This window comes from Elgaria multicarinata, chromosome 2 (genome assembly GCF_023053635.1).
Source record: "Elgaria multicarinata webbii isolate HBS135686 ecotype San Diego chromosome 2, rElgMul1.1.pri, whole genome shotgun sequence".
In the NCBI taxonomy this organism is placed as follows: domain Eukaryota; kingdom Metazoa; phylum Chordata; class Lepidosauria; order Squamata; family Anguidae; genus Elgaria; species Elgaria multicarinata.
The window spans coordinates 145,015,923-145,029,034 of record NC_086172.1 but is presented as its reverse complement, the minus strand read 5'-3'; the positions used below and the strand labels follow the sequence as shown (position 1 = coordinate 145,029,034).

The 13,112-nt window shown below is 43.9% G+C and overlaps 1 protein-coding gene across 1 annotated transcript in view; it reads left to right on the top strand.

Moving 5' to 3' along the window:
* CLEC14A (C-type lectin domain containing 14A) overlaps positions 1–11,592 on the top strand; it is a 96,303-nt gene extending 84,711 nt beyond the window's left edge. The window contains exon 3 of the mRNA XM_063115833.1: positions 8,742–11,592. Coding sequence (XP_062971903.1) covers positions 8,742–10,134 — 1,393 coding nt within the window. The 3' untranslated portion in view covers positions 10,135–11,592. The remainder of the gene's footprint in view (positions 1–8,741) is intronic.
* Positions 11,593–13,112: the final 1,520 nt, after the last annotated feature.

Below are 13,112 nucleotides of genomic sequence, written 5' to 3'. Positions count from 1 at the left end.
GAGCATAATGATGTGTAAATTGCTTGCACAATTATTCCAAGTAGAACAGTCAAAGTTTGAATCATGAAAGAAAAACTCAGTTAAAGAGGACTGTCAATAATTAAATCCTGTACTAGCCAGCCAGTGATTAGTTATTTTTCTCAGTCAAACTGTGCATTTCTGACAATGTTGCGGATTAATTTGAGTCATGGCACGAAATCAATATTTCATGGAGATTTAAGGAAGAATTTTCACAGCGTTCAAAGACAGAATGACTTTCACCTTTGTCACAGTTAAACCTGACGTGAATTGGGGAAGTCTCAACTTCTTCAAACTCAGTTTCACGGGGGTGGGACAAATTTATGTTGTCCTTGGTGTTTGTTTATTTATTTACATTCCAATTGTGAATTTTCTTGGATTTATAGTTTTGGAAAACAAATGGAATGTAAAAATATTGGGCTTGTTAAGCATCCATCCTGCATTTAGTCTATACGTCCAGCCTGGGATCTGCCAGACCCAAAGTCCCCTTGCTCCCCTGACACCCCCCCACCCCATAATGAGCAAAAAATATGCCAGCCCTGGAGCTGGCGTGGTTACTTCTAGCACTGTGCTGAAAATTTCTTCTGCATTTTTTTCAACCACTCTCATTCAATTTTATAGAAGAAAAAATGTTTTAAAAAAGAAATTCAAAGGAGAAGAAAATTGCAGAGAAATTCTCAGTCTTCTTGTGCCTTATCTTACTTAGAAGGTGGCTGAGGAGTGTGTGCCAGTGCCCTGTCTTTCATTGTACAATTAGCTCTCTGGCAGCCTGTAGGTTCCTTTGCTTCCTACACTTCAATTAAAGCCAAGAGGAAGACATCATGGAAAAATCAGGATTCTAAAATCTCAGGGAGAGCCTCCACAGATAGATGGACTCACGCAAGCATTTCTGTGGACAAAAGTTGCAAGGTAAAAACCAGATCTTAAGGCTTAGAGAAATAGGCTTTTCCTTATTCTGAAGCACCAATGCCCTTATTAGAACCCAGAGAGTGCTTAGTACATGACAGGATTAGAGCCTTATATAAGGCCTGCTTGATTCAATAATTCCACCCATGAATGCAATGTGGATGAATCATTTACTAGGCAGACAACAAAAAGAAATATCTACTTATTCAATTACTCATTAAAAATATTTTGTTGTGTTATTAAAAACTAATTGCCCTTGTAAAGGTTTAAACAATTATAATAAACAGATGGAGAGTTTTAAAAAATCCAACATCATAAAAGAATATGTGTTGGCTGAATTTGTGGAGTTAAGGGAGAAAACAGGGTGAAAGATTTCTTTCATTGTGAAGTGTTTAGCACAGCTCCCCCAACTTGGTGCCCTCCAAATGTGCTAGAAACACATCTGGCATTTACCAGGCTGAGGAGGGAAGCTGGTTTAGCATAATGTGAACATCAGAACCTTGTCTTGCCCCCGCTCCACGTGCCAAGTTCAGGAAAAGTGCAATGTGTTTGTATCCTTTGCCCTGGCAACTTTTATCAGATACATAAATGTTAAGAAGCTTTTTTTATCATCAGTGATTTCAATGAGCTGTGTTTTATTCATTGTCATAAAAGAAAATGGAAACCACAAACCCTGCCTGAGAATACTCACCTAAAGTGATAGGGAATGTATACTTCAAAATTACATTTCTAGTCACTAACTTTGACTTATTGCTGCACTTCTGGTTGGTCTGTTTTGGTAGTGCAATCATTTAGGAATAATGTTGCATAGAGAAATCCACAGATGTCTCAAAGGAAATATGGGTCCTTTCATGAGTGTTAGATATCACCTTGGATTTTTTTGGTTCCAAAACTGTCTTGCTTACCTGGGGAACTGTTATAGGATTTAACTTAGACTCAGAGGAGGACCTTAGATGTAGAGCGCAGTGAGCGGGTAGGTTCATGTTGGGAGAGGCATTCCGTCAGGTATTGTGGTCCCAAGCCATGTAAAGCTTTATAGGTCAGACACCCACCAACCCCCGCCACCAAATCTGGAAGCTGCTCAGGTTTCCCTGCTGCTATTTACCTAACAAAAACATGCATGTTAACTGCCTTGGGTGTCTCTGAAATCAGTGAAAATAAACTAGCTTAAATCCAAGTTCTCTGATTTAACTAATAACTCAACAGTCCTGAGGCACTTTGAAAACTAACACATTTATTATGGCATGAGCTATCATAGTCAAACACACACACGAACATTAAGCATGTACATTACATTTTCCATCAGCCTATGCATATTCAGATAACAAGATCCAACTTTCCACTAGAGAGACCAAGCGGACAGGGCTCCTGCAGGTTTAACCGTTGTGATGAAGAGGGCATTTCACCAGGTGCTGAATGCATACAAATAACACCAGCTGAAATTATCTTTTCTATACAGGAGCCCTGTCCTCCTTTTCATATGGCCACCTTAGTAGATTGTGTTTAGAAATTAAGAAGGGGCAGAGGTTAATATTTTTTTTTTAAAAAAATGAAATAAGTCTCATTGCAAATTTGTCAGACTCATACGAAGAATGGATAGCTGGTTCTTTCTGCATTGGACTTCACAGTGACCACCTGTCCTTTACCTCAATAATAATTGCTCAAAGTCAGAATGCCCTTCCCCTTAATTTAAATTTTTGGCTATGCTGAACTTTTTTGCAAGCACCTGCTGCCTTTAGGATGCTCAGCTGAAGGGTCAGTCTAGGCAAAATGCCAGGAATTGAACTCATTTATTTATGGTTAGGCTCAAGGCTTCCTGCTATTCTAGTGAATTTCCGTAGGAAACTTTGCCTCATCACAAATGGAGTGGAATTCCCCAGAGTTTGATTTACTCTTGTATTGGGAGCCATTAGAAAGCACAATACTTCCATCTGATGCTATTCCTCAACTGAGTGCAGTTGTGTGCCATTGATATTATATATGAAATCTAGCTTGTACACATGCTAAGAAAACTAGACATTGCTCATAATGCTACTGTCACAATAGTCCTAATCAAGGAAGAATCAGCATATTAAATACCCACAGTTGGTGTGTGTGTGTAGGCTGCATTCAGACAACTCTTTAGTCAATGGCGGGTTAATAGTCAACTCTTGGTTATTTTGTGGGTACTCCCCACACAACATGTTCCTATACAACTGTGGAGTGGTTGGGGCTGGCGTCAAGTAGACTAATAGTCAGCCCGCAGTTTGACTAACACAGCCTCCACACCTCTCCCTGCCCTTCCTCCTCCCTCAGTCCTCCCGGTGTTATCGCAGCAGCCTCTGTGAGTTGTGTCGACTGTAGCGGAGCGGCTGGTGCAGTTTTGTCCACTCTTGCCTGGGAACTCTGTAGCCTTCTGAAATTGTCCACTCAACCCTGCAAAATCGTCCACTCAGCCCGACAGACAACACACTAACCAATGGTTGTGCAGATAGTCAACTCTGCAGAGCGTTGGTTATCTCAGTTGGTTATTTGGGGAAAATAGTCAACTGTGGCTGGTTTTTGCCCGACAGACAACACAATAACCAACTGCTGACCACTCAACTGACGGTTGACTACTTAAACTACTATTGGTTATGGTGTTGTCTGAACCCAGTGTTTAACATTTGTACTTCAGAGCTGTTGAGGTGGAGCATATATGCGTTGAAAAAAATAAAACAAGACTTTTTAGAAAGGCTCTGCAAATTAGCGAGGCACTGCACCTGTTGCTTCTTTACTTTCCTTTCCTTTTACAGAACTTCACGAGTACTCTTGCATTTGAGTGGTACAGCAGGGAAGTCCTTAGCCTCTCCAAACGGTATAAAGAAATGAGAAAAAAAATTAAACCTAAATAAACATGGTTTTGGCATAATGTTGCAGTCATTTTGTTATTTGTGATATCACAGGCACTACTTAAAAGGTGCCCATGACACTGAAGTAATCACATTCTAATTGGCAATTGCAATACATGTGCTAGCTAGAGGAAGGAGCACGTGCACTTTGTGAGAAAATACTTAAGGTTGACAGTTAGGAAAATGTAGTATGTTAGCAACAGAATATGACCTTGGACAGAGTTATCTGTATTCATCAAGGTGTTGAGACACTTTGTTGTTTTAGAAAGTTATAATTTCTGAGTCCACAAAGCTTTTACTCTGGATTCGTCCTTGGCTTCAGATTTCAGCCACTTATAGAATCTTGGCTGCACTAAGAACAATGGGAATTTTGTCACTACCTTCAGAGAAGCCATGGTGATGAATTATGGTGACATTAACTTATTCAGAGCTCATGTTGGTTCTGGAGATTAAAACTAAAATACTGTTTCACTTTTGCCCTGAGCTGAGCACTGGGGAATGGGTAAATTCTGCCTTGTTTTATCCAAGCAGCATGGCTATGGGAGTTATCGGAGAGCAGAGCTATTACAAATGAATAGAGTTCCTGCAACATTTTTTTTTACTGTTCAGAACAAATGCCAAAGGGAGGAAATATGATAATAAATGCCTGAGAATTAACTTCCTAGAAGTCATTTACTTTTAATTAATCTGAAAAATCACTATTACGCTATCCATGGAGCAGTTATGGTTCCTGAGACACCCCTTTTCATATCACTTTCATTAATGAGCATTTTTGGTTGTTTTCTAAAATCTGAAATGTTTAGATACCATGAACAGGTAGTTGAGTTAATCTGTTGCAGAAAATGACAACAGAGTCTTGTGGCACCCAAACACTAACCAATTTTTATTATGGCATACGCTTTTGTGGATTCTCCTCTTTAAGGTGACACAGGACTCTTTCTTGTTTTAGATACAATTAAGTGATGTATTATCACCCTAATTCTCGTATTTTGAGAAAAAGAGAATATTTGTTTCTATTTATTCTTTGCGCACTGTCCATAATTTTATAGATGTCCATCATTCCACATTTCAAACCTAAGTCTTTCTTCATCAGGAAGATGCTACATCCTCCTGAGCAATCTATTCATTTTCCCCAGCTTTATGCTGTCCTCTTTTGACACAGGTGATCAGAACTTTTCGATTGTAAACCTGAAGGCAGAGGCTGACTTATTTTTAATCTTTATAAACCACTGTGAGCCTTTTTTTTTGGCTGAAATGTTGCAAATAAAAATGCCACAAATTAATACATAAACAAATTGTTCCAAAGCTGGATGTCAGTAGATTGCTGGTGACAATGTTGGTGATGTATTCAGAAGAGGGTGAGATTCATCTTTCTCTCACTAATTGGTGCTATCATTAAAGATCAGGTGTGGGTGTTAGCATTTGGAGATATCCCCTGAGTTTGAGATCCTCCACAATATGTGATATGTGGAAAGATTCCCAAAACAGGGACTTCCTGGATTTGTATGTTGCGTATGCCATTGCTCATTTGAATATCCTGTGACTTTATATGCAACTGAACATTAGAAAAACAAGGGGGAGTTTAAGAACATAGGGAGCTGCCTTATACCAAGTCAACCATTGGTCCACTTAGTTCAGTATTGTCTTCAGTGACTTGACAGTGGCTCTCAAGGGTTTCAGACAGGTATCTTTCCTTGCCCTACTAAAGATGCTGGGCATTGAACCTGCAACTTCTGCATGTAAAGCAGATGCTCTACCTCTGAGCTATGGCTCTTGCCCTGATTTTATTTTTAATCAAGGCAATTTTTTTTTTAAAAAAGTTCTCAATTTCACTTGTGAACAAAAGCAGCAATGATAACCAATTTGCGTTTCATATAAAATCATATAGCATTGTGCTCCTCGTGGTGAAAAGTCTGATGCTGATTCTGGCTGGTGTAATAGCTCAGAATGTTCAGTTGCTCAAGGAAAACCCCAGTATAGATCCTGTGAAGGAAAAGACAATTGTCAATTTGGGTGGAATTAAAATCTCACCCAGAAGCCAACTGAAGACTGAGAACAGGTCCCAGAAATAAGGAAACCTATGGGACAGGGTGTCCAGAACAAAGGAAATGGAAGGGTAGAAAGTAGACAATAAAATTCTGAAGAAAGGGATGGGGTAAAATGAGGCTTGATTGGGATGGGGGAAGGCTAATCAAAGATAGGACTGAAAAAACTTCACAGCACTTCAGATGAGGAGAGCCATATGATAAGGGGTGGAGGCAGAAGTGCTAGCAACATACAGGAGTGGCTAATGAAAGTGGGACAGGGTAGGCAGTTGCCTTAACAATGCATAGTAGACGAAGAGCCAAGGAGAAAATAAGACAAGGGACAAAACTACACATAGAGTTTAGCCTAGACTAGCAACAAGGGGAGCTATGCACTACAGACCACTGGAAGGAGGTGGTCAAAATCAGCAAGAGAGAAAGATAGGTTGTTAGATTTAGAGCAGTGCCCTTCACTGCCAGGCGCAAGGGTCACTGGTAGCTTCCAATCACTGTTTCTTGGGTCTTATTGTATTATTTTTTGTGCACATTTTGGAAAACAAACGAAGGTCATGGTGGAGCTGCCTCTTGAGGGAACCTTTCAGGAAGTACCTTTGTTTGTCATCTGTCATGAAGCCCTTAGTAGGTGATACCAGCATTAACTTGTTTGGTAACTTCTATTTTTATTGAATTTTTATTGGTAGCCTGTTTTTATCAAACATTTAATGAATATGTATTTATTGAATTTTATTTAATGTTTTGTAAGTGTTTTTTAATCTTGTACTCTGCTTTGAAAGGTATCTACTCTTAAATATGGCCTAAATATTTTTAAAATAAAATAAATAAATAATATTATAGAGCCTGACCATCTATGAGTAGTCTCTGGATAATATTTATTTATTTATTTATTTATTTATTATACTTATATACCGCTCCCATAGCCAGGGCTCTCTGGGCGGTTTACAGAAATTCTAAAATTGAGATAAAAACAAGAATACAAAATTTAAAACTCTAAAACACAGTACATACACACATAGAGCATTAAAAACCAATTAAAAACTAAACATGTGGGTAATTAGGATGTGCCGCCATATGCCCGGGCAAAGAGGAAAGTCTTAACCTGGCGCCGGAAAGATAGTAGTGTTGGTGCCAGGCAAGCCTCATCAGGGAGATCATTCCACAGTCTGGGGGCCACCACCGAAAAGGCCCTATCCCTCGTTGCTACACTCCGATCCTCTCTCGGAGTAGGCACCCGGAGGAGGACCTTAGATGTTGAACGTAGTGACCGGGTATATTCACGTCAGGAGAGGCGTTCTGTCAGGTATTGTGGTCCCAAGCCGTGTAAGGCTTTATAGGTCAAAACCAGCACCTTGAATTGGGCTCGGAAACATACAGGCAGCCAGTGCAAGCGGACCAGAGCAGGTGTTATATGGTCAAACCTTCTGGTTCCCGAAATCAGTCTGGCCGCTGCATTTTGCACGAGCTGCAGCTTCCGAACCGTCTTCAAAGGCAGCCCTACGTAGAGCGCATTGCAGTAATCTAACTTGGAGGTTACCAGAGCATGAACAACTGAAGCCAGGTTATCCCTGTCTAGATAGGGGCGTAGCTGGGCCACCAACCAGAGTTTGTAGAAGGCACTCCGTGCCACTGAGGTCACCTGAGCCTCAAGTGACAATGATGGGTCTAAAAGAACCCCCAAGCTACGAATATAATATCCTATAGGGAAACAGATGTTCATCCCTGCTGAAGTTGCATCATACTGGGTTTTGGAAGCATGCGGGAAGAGATGTGTGTGTGTGATAGAGGTTAACTCAGCTTTTCCAACTTGATGCTGTCCAGTTGTTGGGCTAGAACAGCCATAATTCCCAGCCAGCATGACTTTGCTAGGTGGGAATTGTTGGAGTTCAGTCCAAGGTCTTAGCTGGACTGGGCGAAATCCTGGGGTGAACCCCAGGATCATCACTGTGCTTCCACATGACGCACAGGGGATCCCAGGATCAGGGAGGGATGATCCCTCCCTTGCCCCGGGATATCGCCCTCCACTTTGGGCCCACTTTTTCCGCGGTCCCGGGCTGAGCCCAAGACTGCAGAACGTGTGACCCATTGCCGTAGCTTGACCCAGCTCCGCGCATTGGGTGCAGCACTCCTCAGGAGCGCTGCGCCCATCGGAAGTAGGGTGGGGGGAGCAGGGAAATTAAGGTAATTTTTTTTAAAAAGTTACCTTTGCGCACGACTGTTCGTGCGCTCCGTCTTCTTTAAAAAATAAAAAAATGGCGGGCGCAACGCCTCTCCTCCTGAGGTCGATGCACCTTATGTGTAAACGGAGGAGGGATCTCACCTTAATCACAATGCGAGACCTTCCCTCCTCCATTGTGGGATAGAAGGTAGGTCTAGCTAAGGCCCAACACACCTGGAGACCACCAGTTGGGGCTGGCTAAGTTAACTAGAATTGTAATTCTATTGCATTCCACTAAATTTCATTAAGCAATTATTGTGTTAATAGTTTGATATGTTGAAATCTGTGCTACACAGCCCAAATAATCCAATAGTTTAGACATCTGAACTATGTTTACTAACACAGCTGGGGGAAATGATTTGGAGTTATATGCATGCAAGAATAGTACCTTAGAATGCCAGTCTGCTTTCTTATGTGTGATTTATGTAGACATTTCTCCAATGATCCCCTGTGAAGTGGAAGCAAGAAAATATCCCCTGTCGTCCCTGGAGATTGGTTTTATCAGATGTTTCCCTGTTTTGGAAAGGAGCCCTTGGCACATGCACTTCAACAAATCAAGGATGTCAGGTCAAGGCCTAGCCCCTGACACATTTCCTTTCAACTACTCCAAGGGAAGGCTGTGGGAGCAAAGATATTGTTGGGAACTGTGAGGAAAAGGAGTTGCCTCGACACCACATTCCTTCAATCCAGGCTCGCCCATATCTGCGCCCCCCCCCCCTCCATTGTGGAGCTGGGAGTCAAGATGAGGGGACTCATTCTTGCGTCTCTCGTCCTGCTGCAACCTTTCTCCAGGCCGTGGGGGTCTGCGGAGCATCTCACGAGCGAGCGCACTTGGTGCCGCGGTTCTGGGGCCTGCTACAGCGTCCACCTGGGCAGCCTGAACTTCCACCGGGCCCAGAATGCCTGCGCCGAGCTCGGGGGAAGGCTGAGCACGGCGAGCGGAGAAGCCGAAGTCCAAGCTATCCTCACTCTGCTGATGGGGGTCGCCAACGGGTCAGGCGCCTCTTTGTTCTGGCTGGGCCTGGTTCGGAAGGCCCAGCAGTGCACTCTGGAGGACTTGCCGCTGCGGGGTTTCTCCTGGGCCCCTGCTGGAATTCAAGAGGCCACGGTGAATGAGACCATGCAGGCGCCCTACTGGGTGAGGGAGCCGAGCAAGTCATGCACCATGCAGAAATGCGCCGGGCTGCTGGTGACCTTGGGACAACCCGGCTTGGAGCCCTGGGGCTTGAAGGAGCACATGTGCACCAAAGCGAGCCCGGGTTATATCTGCAAGTACAGCTACGCGGGCGCATGCCCCGCGCTCCCGGCGTCTCCTGGCCTTCACTATACGCTCCCCTACGGACTACAAAGCGCAACCGTGGAGTTCAGCCCGCCGGGCACGGTGGTGACCCTGAGGTGCCCCAGGCGAGAGGCGCGTTTCACTTGCCGTCTCTCGCCCTACGGCTACCATTGGGAAGGCACAGAGCAGAGGCTCTGCTCCTGCCCCAGCGGCTACTGGAGCCCTAGCAAGGGAGCCTGCGCGGATCCGGCAGACTGCCTTGGTGCCCGAGGCGCGTTCCTTTGCCTGTGCACCTGGGGCTCCCGCTTGGGGACGAACGAAAAGTCCTGCGCCGTGCCGGCGGCGACAGGGGAAGTAGCCACGGCGAGGCCTACCCCGCCTACACCCACCACGAGCGAACCTTTTCCTTCCAACGGCAGTAGCCGGCCGGGTCAGAACAGCTCTCTGGAGCCCTTTCTTTCTGGGCTGGGCAACGGCAGCGCTGGCGGAACGGAGAAGACGTTGACCCATCCCGACTCCTCCAACTATGTCTTCATCCTGATCACGGTGGCCGTAGTGATGCTGGTGATCCTGGTCATGGCCGCGCTGCAGGTTTTCCAGGTCTGCTTCAAGATGTGCTCCTCCAAGGGAGCGCAGCCCAACAAGGACGGAATTCCCGCCTCAGTCGCAGAAGGCGATCCGGAGGCCTCCGCCGCCCGCACCAACTCTGAACATTCCCTGGGACCAAGCAAGGCAGAATCTGTAGAGACGTCTCCGGAGGACTCCAATCCAGGGGCTGGACAGGTGGAATCGGGACAACCATAAGGGGAGGGGGACAGTTCGCTAGAGATGATGGACCGGCAGTCAGAAAAGAAACTCCCCGGGACAGGAAGGGGACGATCGTGCTTGCATCTTTTTCTCACTCTACTTTTTTTTTCATTTTGAAATGTTTGTGGGTTACAGATGCAGAACTTGGATGCTTCAATTTTATTTGAAAGGAGGCTTCTTACTATCCGAGGAAACAGGCTGGTTCCGTGCTTTGTGGAGCCCTGCCTGCATAGCATGCCCTGGTGAGACCCCCTATCCTTCCCCAGCTGTTTCTTCCTGCCCTCCAGTCCCAACGTCCAGGTCACCTAGAAAGAAAGAAAGACAGATGTAAGAAAGAGTTCAGGTGAGCAAGCAGAGGCAGGCGGGTGCGCCTTGCAGCGCTGCTGCCACTCTCCCACCCAAGCAAGTGAGTGAGCAGCAGAGTTGGCTGCAAGGAGCAAGGGCGGCCTCCGCTCACTTGCCTTTTCTCTTTTTCTCTCTGGGTGGCACAGCAGTTGCGACAACTCTTTCTGGGCAGTGCTGTGGCTTTGCACTATGCCACCCAGAGGGAAAGAGCAAACAAAGGCAGCTCTGATAGCCACCGGAGCCTCAGCTCACTTGCTTGCCTGCACTCTCTCTCTCTCTCTCTCTCTCTCTCTCTCTCAACGTTTCAGGAGTTGGGGTTGATCAGCAGGCCTCATCCTGTAAGCGAGCCCATGGAGGTGGCTGTGTGACTGCAAGGACTTGCTGCCTCGGTTTACTCCCCCCCCCCTTTTTCTCTCTTTGCAGTGTGGTAGTTAGGTGGTGTCGCTGAGCTGCCAATACCGATTGCTGTGGTTCCTAGTGGGAGAGGGCAGGCAGCAGCTGCTGTTCCTTGCTACTACACCTTGATCACCTAGCTTTCTTATTTTTAACTTTAAAATGCTGATATTATTGGTATGTCAATTCTCTGTTAATGTGTTAATGTTGTCTTTAAGTCAGTGACTCAGTCAGCATTCAGAAACTTTTCCAAGTGCAAAGCTTTGATTAGAAGCTGATGGTGTTGTTCAGAGAAGATTGGCAGCCCAGTGATTTATCCAAAGTATAAATACTGAGTAAGAGTAACCAATAATCAGTTTGTCTTTTGACACAAGCCCTAAAATAGGTATCAGATGTGCTTTGACCGAAAAATCACTGTAAATCCTAAAATGGGTATAAGAAATGAATCCTAAAACACACCATGGCTTATTTGACGGCTGTCTACCCCCCTGCTGCCTGGGTTCACACGACATGACAACTCAGGGCAAGATGGGTGCCTGGCATGAAACGACAGCCTTCACAGGTAGCAGTATCTGTTAGGCTGGACACAGTTAGGCTGGACACAGCCATTTTTGTGAGAGGAAAAACTGAAATGAATGCCCATGTTTGATTGATAGGTAACTCAGTAGGTTTGAACGTGACGGAACCATTCATTCATTTTTATGAGACTGTGAGTGTAGATTTAGCATATTTCTGATTAGATTTAATGGTGACTATGTTCTTTTCAAATAAGAAATGTAAATGAGAGAAATTTAGGTTTTTATGGATGATTTTCTTTAAAAATGAATTAAAATGTTTAAAATCTGTGGATTGTTTTTTATATATATATATAAAAAGATCATTTATTTTTATCTATCCCAAGTTGGAAGAGTTCTCAGGGTCTAATCAAACATTTTGCACGTTTGTAAAAACTCAGTAGACGGCTACTTCGCAGTGTAGGAAGGAGATGGGTTGTAGCAGACAAGCAGCATGTGAGAATGCTTAAACTTGCTTTCCCCCCTTAACCTCCTTCCTTCTAACTGAGAAGCTCCAGTGGAGCTCCAGACACATTTTTGTAAGGAAAACATGAACTTGGAGCCCCTCAGTTCGTCTAATGATCAGAAATTTAAGCATTGTGGCCAGATCGACACATGAATCATATGCATGCGAACTAGTGAAAGAGGTATGGTCCTAGCAAGAGTGCACACTACATTTTAAATGCAAAAGCTGTATGAATTTCTCATTTCTTAAATGGAAATCCCAAAAATGGAGCGAGAATACACACTGATGTTATTGCATTACAGTCAGAGAGCAGAAAGACAAGGAACAGATTTCAAAACAGACTCTCCACTGAAAAACCAGGTATTATAAACCACAGTGGGCTGTTCTAGAGGACAGAAAAATTTCTTTAATAACTTGATCCTATGCAGAACTAGGTGTATCTAAGGCCTTAGCTAGACCTAAAGATTATCCCAGGCAAATGGAGGGGTTGTCCCTGCTTGCTCCCGGTATCCCCTGTGTGTCATTTGGATGTTCAGGGATGATCCCGGGATATAGGCCTAGTCTAGCCATGGCTAAGCCTATTGATTTCAGTGGATTTAACACACCTAACTTAGTAAGATTGAGCTGACAGTATACTAGCAATTCTGACCCAGTTCCTGCGGTACAATATCCTATGCATGTATACTGGTCCTGATCCAGGTCTGCACGCACAAACATAATTAGCTAAATTGGAAAAGCCTTTAATTTCCAACACCAACCATATTTTTTGCAACAAATGACTACATATTATCAGTAGCATATTTTACATCATTGAGTGCTTTTAAGGCACTTAATGTTCAGCTATGAAAAGGCAACTGTTATTGGTCACAGAAGGCCGATTAACTTTGCAAAAGATGGGACTGCCCATTCCCCTCATGTAGTATGATGACAGTATATTCTCTTGTCACTCATTACATCTCATTTCTAGACCATTAATTCCTTCTAAGACACTTCAAAATGGTCATAGGCGTCTTGAAGCAAAGGGGGAATGCAAGCTATGATTGTGAATATATGATGAATATTTGATGATTTATCTTCATCACATAATCAGGAATAAAATTCAAATCCTCAAAAAGACGTTTAATAATATTTTAAACTACAGAGGGCTTGATTAACTGTGCTACTGGATTAAAGTGGAATCAAAAGATATCTGGGGGCAAAATTCAAAGACTTCAAAG